General features: G+C 38.4%; 1 protein-coding gene across 2 annotated transcripts in view; it reads right to left on the bottom strand.

The window, feature by feature from the left end:
- The window catches only part of rps6kc1 (ribosomal protein S6 kinase polypeptide 1), a 192,231-nt gene that overhangs the window by 56,841 nt on the left and 114,255 nt on the right, over positions 1-21,135 (bottom strand). The window contains exons 5-7 of one of the 2 annotated variants that reach the window (XM_084433055.1): positions 6,902-6,995; positions 6,121-6,180; positions 3,909-4,259 (exon numbers count right to left, since the gene is read on the bottom strand). In XM_084433055.1, the coding sequence (XP_084289181.1) occupies positions 3,909-4,259; positions 6,121-6,180; positions 6,902-6,995 (505 nt within the window). The remainder of the gene's footprint in view (positions 1-3,908; positions 4,260-6,120; positions 6,181-6,901; positions 6,996-21,135) is intronic. The other variant, XM_084433056.1, reaches the window with a different exon arrangement.

Raw genomic sequence — 21,135 nt, 5'->3', positions numbered from 1 at the left:
ATTGTAGTCTCCCTGAGGAAAAATTTGATTCATTCGTTGCTATAGGAGAGGAAGAATTTACTAAACTCGTTAAATCATCTAAATCTACAACATGTATGTTAGACCCTATACCGACTAAGCTAATGAAAGAGATGCTTCCAGAGGTCATAGATCCTCTTCTTAATATCATTAATTCATCTTTGTCTCTAGGATACGTACCAAAAAACTTTAAGCTGGCTATGATAAAACCGCTTGTTAAAAAAATGCAACTTGATCCTTCAGAATTAGTCAATTACAGGCTGATCTCGAATCTACCTTTTCTGTCAAAGATACTAGAAAAGGCAGTATCTTCACAACTATGTTCCTTTCTAGAAAGAAATGATATCTGCGAGGATTTTCAGTCCGGATTTAGACCATACCATAGTACTGAGACTGCTCTCGTTAGAGTCACAAATGATTTGCTCTTATCATCCGATCGTGGTTGTGTCTCTCTATTAGTGTTACTCGATCTTAGTGCTGCGTTTGACACCATTGACCACAACATTCTTTTAAATAGACTAGAAAACTATGTTGGCATTAGTGGAATTGCACTAGCATGGTTTAAATCATACTTATCTGACAGTTATCAGTTTGTAGCAGTAAATGAAGAGATGTCTTATCAATCACAAGTTCAGTATGGCGTACCACAGGGCTCAGTACTAGGACCGCTGCTGTTCACTCTGTACATGCTACCATTAGGAGATATCATTAGGAAACATGGAATTAGCTTCCACTGTTATGCCGACGATACTCAGCTCTATATTTCTTCAAAACCTAACGAAACTTACCAATTCACTAAATTAACAGAATGCATAGCTGATATAAAAAATTGGATGACTCGTAATTTCCTACTTCTAAATTCTGAAAAAACAGAGATTCTAATTATTGGACAAAAAACTTCCTCACGTAATAACCTAGAATACTGTCTAACACTTGATGGCTGCTCTGTTAAGTCTTCGTCGTCGGTTAGGAACCTGGGTGTGCTCTTTGATACCAATCTTTCATTTGAAAGTCACGTGTCTAGTATCTGTAAAACCGCATTTTTCCATCTTAAAAATATATCTAAATTACGTCATATGCTCTCATTGACAAATGCGGAACAATTAGTCCATGCGTTCATGACCTCAAGGCTAGATTATTGTAATGCTCTACTGGGTGGTTGCCCTGCACGCTTAATAAACAAACTACAGCTAGTTCAAAACGCAGCAGCTCGAGTTCTTACCAGAACCAGGAAGTATGACCATATTAGCCCGGTTCTGTCAAAACTGCACTGGCTCCCTATTAAACATCGCATCAATTTTAAAATATTGCTGATTACTTACAAAGCACTAAATGGTTTAGCTCCGCAGTACTTGAGCGAGCTCTTAACGCATTATACTCCTTCACGTCTATTGCGATCTCAAAATTCCGGCCAGTTGATAATACCTAGAATATCTAAATCGACTGCTGGCGGTAGATCCTTTTCCTATTTAGCACCAAAACTTTGGAACAGCCTTCCTACCATTGTCCGGGAAGCAGACACACTCTGTCAGTTCAAATCTAGATTAAAGACACATCTCTTTGACATAGCGTTCACATAATACATTATAGACTTCTATAATTCAATATTAGGCTGCATAGATTAGGTCAGCTGGAACCGGGAACACTTCCCATAAATCCTGATGTACTTGTTACATCATGAGAAGAATGGCATCTACGCTAATTTTAGTGTCTTTGTTTATCCCAAGGTTTTCCCGCAGCCTGCCGGATCCAGGCCGTTTCCAGATCTGATGAAGGACCTTCGCCTGGACCCGATGTCAACGCAGTGCTGAAGTGCCAACTAGTCTCTCCCTATGGAGGATCCCTTTGCCACTCTACAGATAACGCGTCGTCGGGAAAACTCAATTTGCGTATCTACCCCGAATTGATAAAATAAAATAAAATTCTGAATCAAAACTATAAGGAAACACCAGTAATTTGTTTAGGCTTGGTTTGCAGGGAATTCCAAACCTGCACACATATATTCAAACGCACATAACTATAGAACCCGTTCTTAATGCGCATCTGAACGCCATCAGCGTTTCTCACAGGTTCGCGTTTAAAGTCTGTGTAGAGAGAATGGTGTCGTCTTGGCGGCCCTAATTTAAAAACAAATGATCGTTGCGACGGAAGCGAATCAATCAAAACTAACTTTAGCTGGAAAATAACTTTATTAAAGAACCGCTATAAAGCCAAAACAATCTTACGTTAAATTATACATTTATCTCTGTAAAGCTGCTTTGAGACAATCTACATTGTTAAAAGCGCTATATAAATGAAAATGACTTGACTTGACTTGAGGGATTTTTTCTCTTTCTCAGCATTAATGCTGTTGCTGTTTGATTATTATGACAGCTGCATGCCACACGCGTTCATCACGAACACACACAAAGCACATGCGAGTATTGAAATTCTAACAGGTAAAAAAGGCTTTAACCATGAAACCTTATGAATGTTTATATACTAGTTTGATAGTTTTGTGTGTGTTTGTTTGTTATTGGCAGCAAGCAGAAAACAGGACACTAAATGTTCAGCAATATTATTGATCTGACTGTATTGACGCAGTTGTATGAGAATTGCTTTATAGATTAAATGAACTAATTTAATAATTGACAATCTTTACAATGGAACTGAACCACCACTAAACTGACTTCAGCTGAACAACAGCCGAAATGCATATTTTCCTGTTATCTCTGTAAAGCTGCTTTGAAACAATCTGTATTGTATAAAGCACCATAAATGTGACTTGAATTGACTCTAGCGCAAACAAATGTCATGATGAAAAAAATTAATTTAGCTCACAATTGATTCTGAAAGCTTTGGATGCATCGGCAAAAAATATTTTTTCCTCCTACCTCTAGTAAACATGTTTGTTTGTTGGTCCGCAATTAAAAGTTAATTTGCTTGGAGTGAAAGCTGTTTTTCAAACATGGATGTGTGTTTAACCACTACCAATGATTATAGAAACTGCATAAATTACAACTTATTGGTTGACAGTAACAAGTGCAAATATTTTTGTGCAAAAAAGTTTTTGCTGTGAGAAATCATAAGAACGCTCATCAACGCTTCAAAAACATGTTGTCTTCACCGAGCGCTTACACAGATACACATGGGAGAGTTTGAAAGTAGGCGTCTATGAGTGGATCCCTAATAAATCCACCGATAGATGGATCCGCCGATAGACGGCGCTTTCAAACGCTCTCATGTGTATCTGTGTAAGCGCTCAGTGAAGACAACATATTTTTGAAGCGTTGATCATTGTAGCCAATCACAGGCATATACGCATGTTGAGCATGAAAACACAATGGCCAATCAGAAACATATATGTTGAGCGTGTGAACACAATGGCCAATCAGAAGCATATATGTTGAGCGTGTGAACACAATGGCCAATCAGAAGCATATATGTTGAGCGCGTGAAAATGGCCAATCAGAAGCATATATGTTGAGCGCATGAACACAATGGCCAATCAGAAGCATATATGTTGAGCGCGTGAACACAATGGCCCATCAGAAGCATATATGTTGAGTGAGTGAACACAATGGCCAATCAGAAGCATATATGTTGTCGAGCGCATGAACACAATGGCCAATCAGAAGCATATATGTTGAGCATGTGAGCACAATGGCCAATCAGAAGCATATATGTTGAGCGTGTGAACAATTGCCAATCAGAAGCATATATGTTGAGCGCGAGAACACAATGGCCAATCAGAGACATACATGTTGAGTGCGTGAACACAATGGCCAATTAGAAGCATACATGTTGAGCGCGTGAACACAAAGGCCAAACAGAAGCATATATGTTGACATGCGACCCATAGGAGACAATTGCAGCTGTGCATGTGTAAATACATGCATTTAATGACATACCTTGTACACCCTGCAGCAGAAGATCCACACCTCTACGATAGTAGGAAAATGCCACTGCAAATTCCTGCTCCACCTCTTTCTGGACAGCTAGAGCGATCAGCCCACTGGCCTTTTCCAGGTAGTCCTCCTTCTCTGTGGAGCTCCTGAGACTAGAGGCTAAGCTCAAAGTCCCACTGGTGTGGCTGGACTCTACTCCCACCCGGCTCGGGGACGTCACTGGCTGTGGGACTGGAGACGAGTTGCTTTGTGTTGCTTTGTGCTTGATGCTGCCTGATGCCATTCCATCGTCCACAGCAGCCAGAAAGTCTCCATCAACCTCCAGAGAATTCAGCTCACTGTGACCGCTGCCACCTGCCATTAAAGACACAAATTCAGTATGAACTACACGACTGGATATGATGCAAAAAAAATTTCAAGCATGCTAAGAACTTTAAAACACCAGAACATGCAAAGAAAAGCATTTTGAAGTTTGATTTATTACCATGGCAAAACCATTTAAGAGATCAAATATCCCTTTGCAATTTTACATGAGCCATGTCTTGAAATTATTCTAACAGCATCTGAAGCAATTTGGGTAAATTGAAGAGAATATTTCAAAGCCTGTTGTGTGTGTCATGCTGCCAGTTGTTGGCACTATGACGGTGACTCACAATAGGCCTTTATGACAGTCAGCGTGTCGTCACATCCGGCTCTGATTAGTAGCGTAAATTCATTTCCGCCTGCATTATTGTCAATGGACAGATGCCAGTTTTGAAAAGAAAACGAAACTAATTTAGTTGAACTTAACAAAAAACATTAATATCTAAAACGGTTTATTTAGACTTACAAGATACCCTACAATGTGTCATATTTAATTTTATTGTGTAACATTATCTGAGAGAATGCGATTGTTTGCGCTGCTGGTGTTGCCAGTCATGAGATTCAAATCCAAGATATGTATCGAACCATAATTTCTGTGTGCCGTTATACCACTAATGCCTGTAAGAATCAGAAGTGTTACAGTTGGTCAGAGTCCGCTCAATATCACTCAAGACTGTAGTTTTGTCATTGTTCACTGAGTTCAGCACGTTTGCGAATTTCTGCATAATAACCAACAGGAGTTGTTGCAAAAGTACAGAACTCAGTGAGTCCAACAGCTGCAGTGATGGGAGCGTTCTTTTCTTACTTTCTGTATATAATCCATTTACAATTTAAATAATATTTATATTTTTTATGCTGCCCATTACACCCCCTTGTGTGTGTGTGTGTGTATATATATATATATATATATATATATATATATATATATATATATATATATGATAAAATATACATTTTTAAAAATAATAATAATTGTGGGTGTGGGTGTGGGTGTGGGGAGGTGTAATGGGCAGTATATAAAAAATTATACCCGATGATACTATTTTACTGTAAAATTAAAATAATCGGGTATAATCATCATGATATAATATAGTATAATACAATATAAGTTATATTATAAGTATTAACATTGTTATTAATGATAACTATTCTGACTATTATTATCATTATTTCATTTTACAAAACAATAGAAATTACAATACTAACATTTAAGGTAATTTCTTTGTTTTCAAACGTTAAATCCTTTTTTCAACTTTCATTTTGGTGGAAAACCGCAGGGAGACCTCATCACTTCCCTTTGTTGATCACAACAGATTTTTCAAACAATTCTCATGACAAATGTTGCGTTCACAAATGCAAATTATAAGTGAGTCAAACACAGCACTTGCAGAGAAGCATTTAATGTGAATCGAAACTGAAAACACAGACTGTTACACTACAGTACTCTGAAACAAGATTATATATATTTATATAATTACATCACAACCGTTGCAATTTGATGATCGCTCTAAGCCATCTCACATTCTCACCACCATGCAGTATCAAAATTCATAAAAAAAGTACTTTCAATGGCAATTTTTACTCGCATTTAAATGTAAACTGACTGATGATAGCAAAGACAATAGCAAAAGATACAAGAAAAAAATCTGATGTAACAAACTTAGACTAATAGGCTACATTACTTATATTTTAAGCAATAATAATTAGCTAATTTAATTTCTTTCTTTATTCTTTTTTTCACATAGTTAAGTAAAATAGTTTTTACAGAGAACCATGAAATTTTTACCAATAGTACAGACTACTGAAGTTTTGGCTTTGTGACTATTTACATATTCAGAATCTTCTCACTTACGCTCATGTTTAGATGGGTTGGCCACTAGTAAATCATCCAGAAAACTGATATGTTTGGGAACTACAGAAAAACAACATCAAAAAAAAAAAAAAAAAAAAAAAAACACATTAGAGAAAAGCATCAATTCAATCAATAAATTAATCAGTGTAGAGTCATGAAATAGCAAGATAACAAAAATATCCAGATACTAAACTAAACCGAACAACTAACTGAACGAATATATGGACTGCATTCGTGCAATAATCAGTGTTTGAAATTAACACCCGCCAAAAGTAAACACTTTCTATTTCCATTTGCATTTCATCCACTGACTGTTTTTCACTGTCTTTTTCACAACTTTTTCACTGGAGTGAGCGTTTTTTATTTTAATGGATATCAATAAAGGAGAGTTTTTTTTTTTAACTTACATTTTATTTGAATGGTATCCGCAAACAATGACTGACTGTCATAAAACCGAAAGCCATTCAATGATTCAGAATCAGATTTGCCAATAAATATAAGCAGTAATTTTGATAATCTGGTTTATTTCCGATATTTTTTATTTTGACTAGTAGAAGTTCTCAACGGCAGGTAACTTAATTTTAGCTGGTTAGTGAAAAAGTTAATTTTAAACACGGAATTTTTAAAACTGTAGCTTCTCACATAACAGTTTTTTGCAGGTGTTAAAATACATTTAAGGTATTTTTTTTGTTGATACTTTTCATTCATGCTAGCTCTATTGGGTGTGGGAAATATTTTGTGTGTGTCTAATTTAAAAAAGCAAGTTTGATGAAGAACTTACCTTCAGAGCTGCTATCTAAGAGACTGTCAGCTAGGAAATCAGAGAAGGGCTCGGCTGGGCCGATGAGCTCAGAGGTGTCTTGCACCTCACCACCCTAAAACACACAAAACATTTGAGATCACCATGTTTAATTACTGCAAAAAGCGGAGGAAATGATAAACAAGAAAAGCATGAAAGGAAACAATGGTTACTCTATACATACTCTATATGCCTATACAGGTCTTCCTTCACAAAGTTCTCACTCTTGGTTTGATTAGCTGGTTGATTACCCTGGATTACCTGGATACCCGAGTTTGATTCGCACACAATTGAAAACACCCGCTCTGCCCCGCTGTCAGTGAACACGCGCAGCCAGAGAAAAAGGCAGAGCAGAAGACAGACGCTGTGAGGTGCGGGAAGTGATGATGTCTGTCACAAGTGTTCTGAATCTGTTGATTGTGCTGGAGTTTCTACTGAACCATCATCAGACACCATTAGATATCACTAGACCCAATTTCTAAACCACTCTCAACACTTTCATGAAATTTGTCAATTTTCTTTTTGGAAATAAATGAATGACTAATTCAGCATGCTTTTTTGTTTCAAAGAAATTTAAGTACTTAAAAAAAAAAAAAAATGCACTAATTAAAAAATATGCATTGCAATAACAGTGCTTGCATTTTAATGCATTGCACTCTCTAGTAATATGGCACATAGTCTTAGAGCTCAAACATGAATTGGGGCTCAGGTCAGGAAGCAGACAGACTAGCTAAACCGACCGTCTGCTAGCTGTCTCACGTCACCAAGGTCAGATAAATCCCACATACCATAGAGCCTCTTTCACCTAGATATCGAGACTGTGTCTGTTCCCCGAATTAGGAAATTAGGAAATACAAAAGACTTCCAAACCCATCTAAGGGTAAAAATGTAATTGATGTTCAACAAATAAAAAACAGAAATAATACAAATGAGCAAATGATAAAACTTGGGTTGCTGAATATTCGATCCCTTACTTCGAAAGCACTTATTGTTAATGATATGATTAGATTATAACCTAGATGTGCTGTGTTTGACAGAAACCTGGCTAAAACCAAACGATTACATTACTTTAAATGAGTCCACCCCACAAGATTACGGTTATAAACATGAACCTCGTCTGAAAGGCAAAGGGGGAGGTGTTGCTGTAATTTATAGTAATATTTTAAAAACCACTAAGAAGTCTAGTTTCAAATATAAATATAGCTGCGAGCAGCGATTGCGGGCCCAAACCGGCTTGGTGTGTGTGTGTATGTATGTATACGTAAACATACATATATATATGTACATATATATAGTGAGGAAAATAAGTATTTGAACACCCTGCTATTTTGCAAGTTCTCCCACTTAGAAATCATGGAGGGGTCTGAAATTGTCATTGTAGGTGCATGTCCACTGTGAGAGACATAATCTAAAAAAAAAAATCCAGAAATCACAATGTATGATTTTTTAACTATTTATTTGTATGATACAGCTGCGAATATATATATATATGTAAAATTTAAGGGACAAGACACAGAGAATGTTACTTGCCTGACCTGATTAGAACAATGAAAAAAAATAAATAATAACTAGGGAATCACTAAAACGAGAGAATTATTCTGATTTTATGATACACTCAAAATATTCCACAACAAATCCTTTAAATGTAATGATATTCAGAACGGAACAAGAATAGAAAAATATCTATAAATAACTATTATATAGTTATATATAATAATATTAAAAATATATTATATATAATAATATTAAAAATAACTATAAATAACTATTATATAACTATAAACAAGCCAAAACGAAATAAAATAAAAATGAAAACGAAAGTAAGCAGTGTTTGGCTCACGTAACCCTCTCATTAGAATCAAAATGTTTCAACATTTGCGATGTATTTGGATGCTAAACTATTATATTATATATCGACGGAAAAAATCATCCTCTTCACACGGGCAAAAATGTACTTGGAAACATCAGAGCACTGCTTACTGTGAATGTTACAAATTGTAGCCTACTACTGACTATTTAAACAGAGCAGTGTAATTTTTGTGTTAGGTTGACTATTTTATTATTATATTTTATTAAGACTATAATGAACAGGCTGCGATGTCAAGATTGCAATGCTGGAGTGTGTGTGTGTGTGTGTGTGTGTGTGTGTGTGTGTGTGTGTGGCGCGGGCGCGATTGAACAGTGGACACACAAAACATTATTTTCATACAGGACATCATTCAAACTACAAAGTGTTAACTTATATTTGTGTACACTCGCAATAAAATACAACATTGTGCTTTTTTAAGATAAATTCAAGCAATCCGCCCCCGAAAGGCGCTAATTTTAAAATTAAACTAAAATGCTCACGGCTGCACAGGCATTCATAACGGTGCACGTGCACGGCGAGGAACGAGCAGAACAGAGTCGACGTTTTTTAGTTCATTCATACTTCCATAAGAATTCTTTGAAAACGCTCGCTCAGCTCCACACCATTATCAATGTCTGTGCAGACGAACATATTTTACTTTCGTTTTTAAGTTAGCGATTCAAAAGCCCCCGCCGCGGTATCACACATCGATTAACCGGTGGTAAAATATTCTCACTGTCACATACCTAGTATTTTTTTGTATAGATACAATAGGCCAACCTGATTTTGAACACAAGAGGGCAGTATAGCCCTATGTATGACTTGATTTTTTAATTATTAGGGCCCAAGCCCTGAAAGGGCGAAGGCCCTATTGTTTCCGGAAGGATTATTTATTAGGGCCCAAGCCCGGAAAGGGCGAAGGCCCTATTGTTTTCGGTAGGATTATTTATTAGGGCCCAAGCCCTAAAAGGGCGAAGGCCCTATTGTTTTCAGTAGGATTATTAGGGCCCAAGCCCAAAGGGCGAAGGCCCTATTGTTTTCGGTAGGATTATTTATTGTTATTAGGGCCCAAGCCCTGAAAGGGCGAAGGCCCTATTGTTTTCGTAAGGATTATTTTTTTTTCTATTTTTTTTCTTTTGCCTTTCGGGCACTTTTGGGGCCCTTAACATGCTCAAAAACTCTTGAAATTTTGCACACAGGTCAGAACCCGCGGCCATCAGGGCCGGGCTGAAGCTGGTACCCGGGCGTGGCAGGGGGGCTCGACACGGGGTCCGAAAACTTGGTCCATATATCAAACACGCTTGCATGAATTAGTATGAAACTCGGTACACATATAGATCTTATCGGGCCGAACAATGTTCGTTACAATGTAAGTTTTACGCCAGCCCAACAGGAAGTCAGCTATTATGGGTTGTTTGAAAAACGTACGCTCTGGAATATGAAATACTCCTCCAAGAGAATTCATCCGATCGCCACCAAACTCAGTCAGCATGAAGTCAAGACATTGAGGATGATAAATTGCGGACAGATTTTTGATATCTCGAAAGGTTTGGCAGTGGCGAGGAAACGAATTTATGGCGAGAAAAGAGAAACAGGAAGTGTGTGATAACTTCTGCATACATTGACTGATCTTGATAAAACTTCAGCAGTGTGTTCGTTTTCTGAGGCCGATCACATTGATGTGACTATTGTGAGTCAAAGTTATAGCACCACCAACTGGCAGCAGGAAGTGTGTCACTTTCAAAATGCTTTGAAATCACCCTCTTATTTTTACCCGATTTGCTTCAAACTTTGTGTGTATAATGTAAACACACGGCACATGTAGACCTGCGAAAGGATTATTGATATCTTAGATACTGTTGCCGTGGCAACGCATCAAACTTTAATATTCTTTTCGGATGCTTTTGAGACTCTTAGCATGCTTGAAATTGGATGAAACTCGAAAGACACATAACACTTATTAGCCAGTAGACATGTGAAAAGTTTCAGAAAGGGGCGTGGCAGGGGGGCTCAACAGCGCCCCCTTGAACACGGTCTGAAAACTTGGTCCATATATCAAACACGCTTGCATGAATTAATATGAAACTCGGTACACATAGATCTCATCGGGCCGAACAACTTCCGCACTCTAAGTTATTAGCTCCGCCCAACAGGAAGTCGGCTATTATGGGTTGTTTGAAAAACGCATGCTGTGGAATTTGATGTACTCATCCTAGAGAATTTATCCAAATCCTCCAAACTCGGTCAGCATGAAGTCAAGACATTGAGGATGCTAAATTGCGGACGGATTTTTGATATCTCGAACGGTTTGGCCGTGGCGAGGACACAAATTTATGGCGAGAAAAGAGAAACATGAAGTGTTATAACTTCTGCACACATTAACTGATCTTGATGAAACTTCAGCAGTGTGTTCGTGGTAAGAGGCCGATCAGATGGTTGTAACTATTGTGAGTCAAAGTTATAGCGCCACCAACTGGTAGCAGGAAGTGTGTCACTTTCAAAATGCTTTTGACAAAAGTGGGGGGGTTACTTTTACCCATAGTTACAAAAATCAGTACGTATATTGGTCTCATCGAGCCGGACAACTTTCTAATTTACAGTCATTAGCTCCGACCAACAGGAAGTCAGATATTTTGGTTTGAATGTGGATTTCTTTGCAAAATCAGCCTCTGAATTTTTACCCACTCCTCTTATGTGGTTAATTTTATTCCCACTAAACTTTTTCAACATGATGAAAATACATTAAAGATGCAAAATTGTGAACGGATAATACATATCTCAAATGGTTTTGCTATGGCGAGGGATTAAAGTAATGTCAAAAATGGAAACACTGAAAGCCTCATATCTTCTAAAAATGTAATTATACACCATTTATTTCTATATAAAATTATACAAATATCAGAACTAAACCCATTTTATTCTTTTTTTTTCAATTTAATAATTGTTTAAGTTTAAAAACAGCCAGAATGTTTTTTTTGTCAAAAAAATAAATAAATCATGTCATTCATAGTGCTATACTGCCCTCTTGTGTTCAAAATCAGTTCAAAACCTATTGTATCTATATAAAAATATACTACAGTGAGGAAAATAAGTATTTGAACACCCTGCTATTTTGCAAGTTCTCCCACTTAGAAATCATGGAGGGGTCTGAAATTGTCATTGTAGGTGCATGTCCACTGTGAGAGACATAATCTAAAAAAAAAAATCCAGAAATCACAATGTATGATTTTTTAACTATTTATTTGTATGATACAGCTGCAAATAAGTATTTGAACACCTGAGAAAATCAATGTTAATATTTGGTACAGTAGCCTTTGTTTGCAATTACAGAGGTCAAACGTTTCCTGTAGTTTTTCACCAGGTTTGCACACAATGCAGGAGGGATTTTGGCCCACTCCTCCACACAGATCTTCTCTAGATCAGTCAGGTTTCTGGGCTGTCGCTGAGAAACACGGAGTTTGAGCTCCCTCCAAAGATTCTCTATTGGGTTTAGGTCTGGAGACTGGCTAGGCCACGCCAGAACCTTGATATGCTTCTTACAGAGCCACTCCTTGGTTATCCTGGCTGTGTGCTTCGGGTCATTGTCATGTTGGAAGACCCAGCCTCGACCCATCTTCAATGCTCTAACTGAGGGAAGGAGGTTGTTCCCCAAAATCTTGCAATACATGGCCCCGGTCATCCTCTCCTTAATACAGTGCAGTCGCCCTGTCCCATGTGCAGAAAAACACCCCCAAAGCATGATGCTACCACCCCCATGCTTCACAGTAGGGATGGTGTTCTTGGGATGGTACTCATCATTCTTCTTCCTCCAAACACGTTTAGTGGAATTATGACCAAAAAGTTCTATTTTGGTCTCATCTGACCACATGACTTTCTCCCATGACTCCTCTGGATCATCCAAATGGTCATTGGCAAACTTAAGACGGGCCTTGACATGTGCTGGTTTAAGCAGGGGAACCTTCCGTGCCATGCATGATTTCAAACCATGACGTCTTAATGTATTACCAACAGTAACCTTGGAAACGGTGGTCCCAGCTCTTTTCAGGTCATTGATCAGCTCCTCCCGTGTAGTTCTGGGCTGATTTCTCACCTTTCTTAGGATCATTGAGACCCCACGAGGTGAGATCTTGCATGGAGCCCCAGTCCGAGGGAGATTGACAGTCATGTTTAGCTTCTTCCATTTTCTAATGATTGCTCCAACAGTGGACCTTTTTTCACCAAGCTGCTTGGCAATTTCCCCGTAGCCCTTTCCAGCCTTGTGGAGGTGTACAATTTTGTCTCTAGTGTCTTTGGACAGCTCTTTGGTCTTGGCCATGTTAGTAGTTGGATTCTTACTGATTGTATGGGGTGGACAGGTGTCTTTATGCAGCTAACGACCTCAAACAGGTGCATCTAATTTAGGATAATAAATGGAGTGGAGGTGGACATTTTAAAGGCAGACTAACAGGTCTTTGAGGGTCAGAATTCTAGCTGATAGACAGGTGTTCAAATACTTATTTGCAGCTGTATCATACAAATAAATAGTTAAAAAATCATATATTGTGATTTCTGGATATTTTTTTTTAGATTATGTCTCTCACATTGGACATGCACCTACGATGACAATTTCAGACCCCTCCATGATTTCCAAGTGGGAGAACTTGCAAAATAGCAGGGTGTTCAAATACTTATTTTCCTCACTGTATATATATATATATATATATATATATATATATATATATATACTGCTCAAAAAAATTAAAGGAACACTTTGAAAACACATCAGATCTAACTGGGGAAAAATATCATGCTGGATATCTATACTGGACTGGGTAATGTGTTATGAACGAAAGGATGCCACATCGTTTGATGGAAATGAAAATGATCAACCTACAGAGGATTGAATTCAAAGACACCCCGGAAATCTGAGTGAAAAAATGATGCAGCAGGCTTGTCAATTTTGCTGAAATTTCATTGCAGCAACTCAAAATGGTACTCAGTAGTTTGTATGGCCCCCACGTGCTTGTATGCATGCCTGACAACGTCGGGGCATGCTCCTAATGAGACGACGGATGGTGTCCTGGGGTATTTCCTCCCAGATCTGGACCAGCGCATCACTGAGCTCCTGGACAGTCTGAGGTGCAACCAGGTGATGTCAGATGGACCGAAACACAATGCCCCAGAGGTGTTCTATTGGATGTAGGTCAGGTGAGCGTGGTGGCCCTTCAATGGTATCATTCCTTCATCCTCCAGGAACTGCCTGCATGCTCTCGCCACATGAGGCCGGGCATTGTTGTGCACCAGGAGGAACCCAGGACGCACTGCACCAGCATAGGGTCTGACAATGGATCCAAGGATTTCATCCCGATACCTAATGGCAGTCAGGGTGCCATTGTCTAGCCTGCAGAGGTCTGTGCGTCCCTCCATGGATATGCCTCCCCAGACCATCACTGACCCACCACCAAACCGGTCATGCTGAACGATGTTACAGGCAGCATAACATTCTCCACGGCTTCTCCAGACCCTTTCCTGTCTGTCACGTGCTCAGGGTGAACCTGCTCTCATTTGTGAAAACCACAGGGCACCAGTGGCGGACCTGCCAATTCTGGTGTTCAATGGGAAATGCCAATCGAGCTCCCTGGTGCTGGGCAGTGAGCACAGGGCCCACTAGAGGACGTCGGGCCCTCAGGCCACCCTCATGAAGTCTGTTTCTGATTGTTTGGTCAGAGACATTCACACCAGTGGCCTGCTGGAGGTCATTTTGTAGGGCTCTGGCAGTGCTCATCATGTTCCTCCTCGCACAAAGGAGCAGATACCGGTCCTGCTGATGGGTTAAGGACCTTCTACGGCCCTGTCCAGTTCTCCTAGAGTAGCTGTCTGTCTTCCTGGAATCTCCTCCATGCTCTTGAGACTGTGCTGGGAGACACAGCAAACCTTCTGGCAATGGCACGTATTGATGAGCCATCCTGAAGGAGCTGGACTGCCTGCTCAACCTCTGTAGGGTCCAGGTATCGCCTCATGCTACCAGTAGTGACACTGACCCTAGCCAAATGCAAAACTGGTGAAAAACAGTCCGAAAAGATGAGTAGGGAAAAAATGTCAGTGGCCTCCACCTGTAAAACCATTCCTGTTTTCGGGGTTGTCTCACTGTTGCCCATCTAGTGCACCTGCTGTTAATTTCATTAACACTAAAGCAGCTGAAACTGATTACCAACCCCCTCTGTTACTTAACTGACCAGATCAATATCCCAGGAGTTTAACTGACTTGATGCTATTCTCTGATTAAAAAGTGTTCCCTTTATTTTTTTGAGCAGTGTATATACATATATATATATATATATATATATATATATATGGCGAGGCGAGGAACGGGCAGAGAAGAGCGAACGTTTTTGGACATTCATCATATTGCATTGGTTTTCATTTCTTGTCCTCAAACCGAGCACTAATCTGTTTATTTTTAAGTCACACATTCTCCATTGATTAAAAAAGACAATCAAATGTATTTTTTAATGGTAGTATTATTTTATACAGAAATAAATTATTTATAATTCAGATGAGAATAAAGTTAGTGTTAATTAAAATTGTAAGGAAAACAAATATATTGATCTAAAATCTACTATCATTTGCTGCAAATAGGTTGACTATTTATATTTATTATTATATTTTATTACGGCTGTAATGAACCGGCTGCGATGTCAAGATTGCAATGCTGGAATGCACAGTGTGTGTGTGTGAGGCGTGGGCGCGATCGAACAGTGGAAACATAAAAACATAGGCTACTCCTTCGTTTTGTTCATACAGGACATCATTTAAACTGCAATGTGTTTACATATATTTATGTACACTCGCAATAAAACACAACATTGTGCTTTTGTAAAAAAACATTCAAGCAATCCCACCCCCGAAATGGCACTATTTTTTAAATGAAACTAAAATGCTCATGGCTGCACGGGCAATAATGCGTCTACAGCGAGGAACGAGCAGAATAGAGTGAATGTTTTTTTAGTTCATTCCTACTTGACGTCCGTATTTCACTTTAAAATTAAAATTCTGTCATCATATACTCACCCTCATGTTGTTTTAATCCTTTATGAATTTCTTTCTTCTGCTGAACAGAAAGGAAAATATTTAGAAGAATGTCAGTAACCAGACAGTTTCTGATCCCATTGACTTCCATAGTAGGAAAAAATGTATACTATGGAAGTCAATGAGACCAGAAACTGTCTGGTTACTGACATTCTTCTAAATATCTTCCTTTCTGTTCAGCAGAAGAAAGAAATTCATAAAGGACTGAAACAACATGAGGGTGAGTATATGATGACAGAATTTTCAATTTAAAGTGGAGTATCCCTTTAAGTTAGCGATTTAAAAGCCCCCGCCGCGGTGTCACACATCGATTAACCAGTGGGAAAAAATTCTCAGTCACATCGCTAATATATTTATATATAAATACAATATACAATGGGCCTACCTGATTTTGAACACAAGAGGGCAGTATAGCCCTATGTATGACTTTTTTTTTACTAAATAGCGCATTCTGGCTGATTTTAAACTTGTACATAATTCTTGAATTGAAAAAACTGAATAAACCCAAAACTAGTTCTGTTTCGGTTTAGTTCTGATTTTTGTATAATTTTATATAAAAATAAATGGTGTATAATACATTTTTTTAAAGATATGAGATGTTTTCTGATTCCTTTTTTGACATTATTTTAATCCCTCGCCATATCAAAACCGTTTGAGATATTCAATATCCGTTCACAATTTAGCATCTTTAATGTATTTTCATCATGTTGAAAAAGTTTGGTGTGAATAAAATAAACCACTTAGCAGGAGTGGGTAAAAATGCAGAGGCTGAATTTGCAAATAAATCCACATTCAAACCAAAATATCTGACTTCCTGTTGGTCAGAGCTAATAACTGTCAATTAGAAAGTTGTCCGGCTCGATGAGACCAATATACGTACTGATTTTTGTAATTGTGGGTAAAACTAACACCCCCACTTTTGTCAAAAACATTTTGAAAGTGACACACTTCCTGCTGCCAGTTGGTGGCGCTATAACTTTGACTCACAATAGTCACATCCATCTGATCGGCCTCTTACCACGAACACACTGCTGAAGTTTCATCAAGATCAGTTAATGTGTGCAGAAGTTATAACACTTCGTGTTTCTCTTTTCTCGCCATAAATTCGTGTCCTCGCCACGGCCAAACCGTTTGAGATATCAAAAATCCGTCCGCAATTTAGCATCCTCAATGTCTTGACTTCATGCACACCGAGTTTGGTGGTGATTTAATTAATTCTCTAGGAGAAGTGTTTCAAATTCCACAGCAAGCGTTCTCCAAACAACCCATAATTGCCGACTTCCTGTTGGGCTGGCGTAAAACTTAGAGCACGAAAGTTGTTCGGCCCGATGAGATCTATATGTGTACCGAGTTTCATATCATTACATGCAAGTGTGTTTGATTTATGGACAAGTGTTCGGATCCCGTTCCAGGGGGCGCTGATGAGCCCCCCTGCCACGCCCGGGTACCAGCTTCAGCCTGGCCCAGATGGCCGCGGGTTCTGACCTGTGTGCAAAGTTTCAAGAGTTTTCGAGCATGTTAAGGGCCCCAAAAGTGCCCGAGAAGTAGAAAAAAAAAAAAAAAATAATAAACAAATATAGCTGCGAGCAGCGATTACGGGCCCAAGCCGGTGGCACCGCAACCCCGGTGCCTTTAGTTACCTAAAGGCACCGGGGTGGCGGTACCGCCGGCTTTGGCCCTCCATCGCTGCTCGCAGCTATATTTATATGTATATATATATATATATATATATATATATATATATATATATATATATACACATTATACATACATACATACACACACATACATATATATATGTGTATATATGTGTATATATATATATATATATATATATATATATATATATATATATATATATTATTGTTCAAAAGTTTGGGGTCAGTAAGATTTTTAATGTTTTTAGGAGAAGTCTCTTCTGCTCACCAAGGCTGCATTTATTGATTAAAAATACAAACAAAAACAGTAATATTGTGAAATATTATTCCAATTTAAAACAGCTGTTTTCAATTTTAAAATATTTTACATAGTAATTCATTTCTGTGATCAAAGTTGAGTTTTCAGCATCATTACTCCAGTCTTCAGTGTCACATGATCCTTCAGAAATCATACTAATATGATGATTGATGCTCAATAAATATTCATTATTATTTTCAATGTTGAAAACAGTTGTGTACAGATTTTTTTTTTTTCAAAATGCTTTGATGAATGTAAAGTTCAAAAGAACAGCATATATTTCAAATATAGCTGCAAGCAGCCATTACCGGGGCCAAGCAGAATAAGACGACAAGACATGCCAACATGTCTGAAAGTGTCAGACCAACTGCAACAATGAGCAATTAAAGACATTTAAAGAGGATTTTAGGCAAAATGCCTGAAAAATCATAGAAACAATAATTAAAAATATGATTTGATGGATTATCACTTTCGACCAATAGGTGGCGCAGTTACAAAACTGATGTGATGTGGTCAGAGTGAAGTGACAATGACACATACAAAGATTGGTGTCAATATATCAAGGCATTGCAGAGATAAAGCCTTAATTATTGCTATTAGCATCATGCCTCAACTTTGCTGCTGCGCTATACGAAAACGGTTTCGTCTATCGACACGAAATCCATAACTTTTAGTCGGCACGGTCTGGAGATGATACGATTCGATTTTGGTGAAAATCGGACAAACGGTCTAGGAGGAGATCGAAAAAGTAGGTTTTGACTGAAAATCAAGATGGCGGACAGGAAGTTTGGCCAAATAAGGAAAACTTGGTATCTATGTTCTCGGCTTGACCCAAGGAATCTATTAAGACCCGTGGCATTTCAATAGCCAGATTTATTCAAAAGTTATTAGCCTTTTTGGAAATTTTGTTATAACTTTTGACCACTAGGTGGCGCTGTCTTGAAATATTTTGGTTGCCTTCAGGGGATGGTGCTGATGACACAATCTGAGTTTCGTAATATTACACCAATGCATTTGTTTAGTATAGCATTTTATTTCACAAAACTGTATTGAAGTCAATGGGAATTTCATATTTTGTTCAATTATAGCGCCACCAAGAGGCTCAGTCCCACAATTTTTTTTACGTGTCCTCAGAGTGAGCCCATACATATGTGTGTCAATTTTGGTGAAAATATCTCAATTCACTTCGGAGTTATAGACATTTATATGAAAAAACACGAAAAAAATGACTGACACATGACTTTGATTGGAAATTAGTACCCCTAAACATCAATATTTTCGCATTTGGGCATTGGCGTATAGCTATCGACCTATGTTTCCAAACTTCTGACGGTGGTTTCGTCTCGATCGGACTAGCGGTTTCAAAGATATAGCCAAATGTTTTTTAAGCGCTAAATCACAACGCTACACAAACCGTAAGGCAAAACCTAGCATGTTTGGTATCGTAGGACTCGGCAACGATTCAGGAGTCTAAAAAGATGAGTTTCGTGAAAATAAGTTGACCACACCCAAAGTTATAAGCATTTGGAAAAAAAAATTCACCACTAGGTGGCGCTGTTTCGAAACTTCTCAGGCTCATTCAGGGCATTGTGCTGATGACCCATACCACGTTTCGTAACAATCCGTTCATGCGGTCATAAAATACAGAATTTTAGCACAAAATTCAAAATGGCCGACAGCCAAAATGACTGATATGGTCAAATTGGACATCAGTCGACTCGGCATGTTGCCCTGAATCTAACGAGACCAATTTTATGATTTTTGGACAAACTGTTCAGAAGTTATAAGCAAAAATAGCCATTTTTCATATCTCCGGACCAGTAGGTGGCGCTGCGCCGAAACGCAGCATGTAGCCTCAGGTCATGCTTGTGAGTACATGTACCAAGTTTGGTCTGAATACGATAAACCTTTGCGGAGATACAGCCTTACGACTGTTTTTGCTAGCGCTACGTAAAATGTATTCGTGCGTTTATCGAAAACGGTTTGACGAATCAATTTGAATTCCATAACTTTTGGTCAACACTGCCTGAAGATGATCTGGTTCAATTTTCGTGCAAATCGGACAAACCGTCTAGGACGAGTTCGAAAAAGTAGCTTTTTCAGAAAATTAAAAATGGCGGCCATATTTATATGACGGAAAATGACGTCATAGGGTGCAATCGAATCGGCATGAGCTCAGAAATAAGAGGAAAAAAGAATTTTGTTGATTGGCCTTACGGTTCAAAAGTTATTAGCAAAATAAAAGTGAAACTTTGGACAGGTGGTGGCGCTAGAGGGAATGACTTAGAAACACAAAAATTGGTGTATTTAATGTTGGGACTGTCCTCTATCAGAATGTCAAACCAAAACAACTTTCCCGCAATCGGTTCTATGGGCTGCCATAGACGCCCAGTCGGAAGAAGAATAATAATAATAAATATAGCTGCAAGCAGCAATTACCGGGGCCAAGCAGAATCAGACGACAAGACATGCCGACAAGTCTGAAAGTGTCAGACCAACTGCAACAATGAGCAATTAAAGACATTTAAAGAGGATTTTAGGCGAAATGGCAGAAAAATCATATAAAAACTCATTCAAAACATGATTTAATGGATTATCACTTTCAACCAATAGGTGGAGCAGTTACAAAACTGATGTGATGTGGTCAGAGTGAAGTGACAATGACACATACAAAGTTTGGTGTCAATATGTCAAGGCATTGCAGAGATAAAGCCTGAATAATGCTTTTAGCATCATGCCTCAAATTTGCTGCTGCGCTATACGAAAACGGTTTCGTCAATCGACACGAAATCAATAACTTTTAGTCGGTACGGTCTGGAGATGATACGATTCGATTTTGGTGAAAATCAGACAAACGGTCTAGGAGGAGTTCGAAAAAGTAGTTTTTGAATAAAAATCAAGATAGCGGACAGGAAAATAGGCCAAATAAGAAAAACTTGGTATCTATGTTCTCGGCTTGACCCAAGGAATGTAAGAAGACCAATGGCATTTCAAAAGGCAGATGTTATCAAAAGTTATTAGCCTTTTTGTAAATTTTGTTATAACTTTTGACCACAAGGTGGCGCTGTCGCGAAATATTTTGGGTACCTTCAGGGTATGGTGCTGATGGCACATACTGAGTTTCATAATATTAAGCCAATGCATTTGTTTAGTATAGCATTTTATTTCACAAAACTGTATTGAAGTCTATGGGAATTTCATGTTTTGTTCTATTATAGCGCCACCAAAAGGCTCAATCCCACCATTTTTTTTACATGTCCTCAGAGTGAGCCCATAGATATGTGTGTCAATTTTGGTGAAAATATCTCAATTCGCGTCGGAGTTAGAGACATTTCTATGAAAA

Source organism: Rutilus rutilus (genome assembly GCF_951802725.1).
Source record: "Rutilus rutilus genome assembly, chromosome: 15".
Taxonomy (NCBI): Eukaryota; Metazoa; Chordata; class Actinopteri; order Cypriniformes; family Leuciscidae; genus Rutilus; species Rutilus rutilus.
This window is presented reverse-complemented; position numbering and strand designations above follow the sequence as displayed.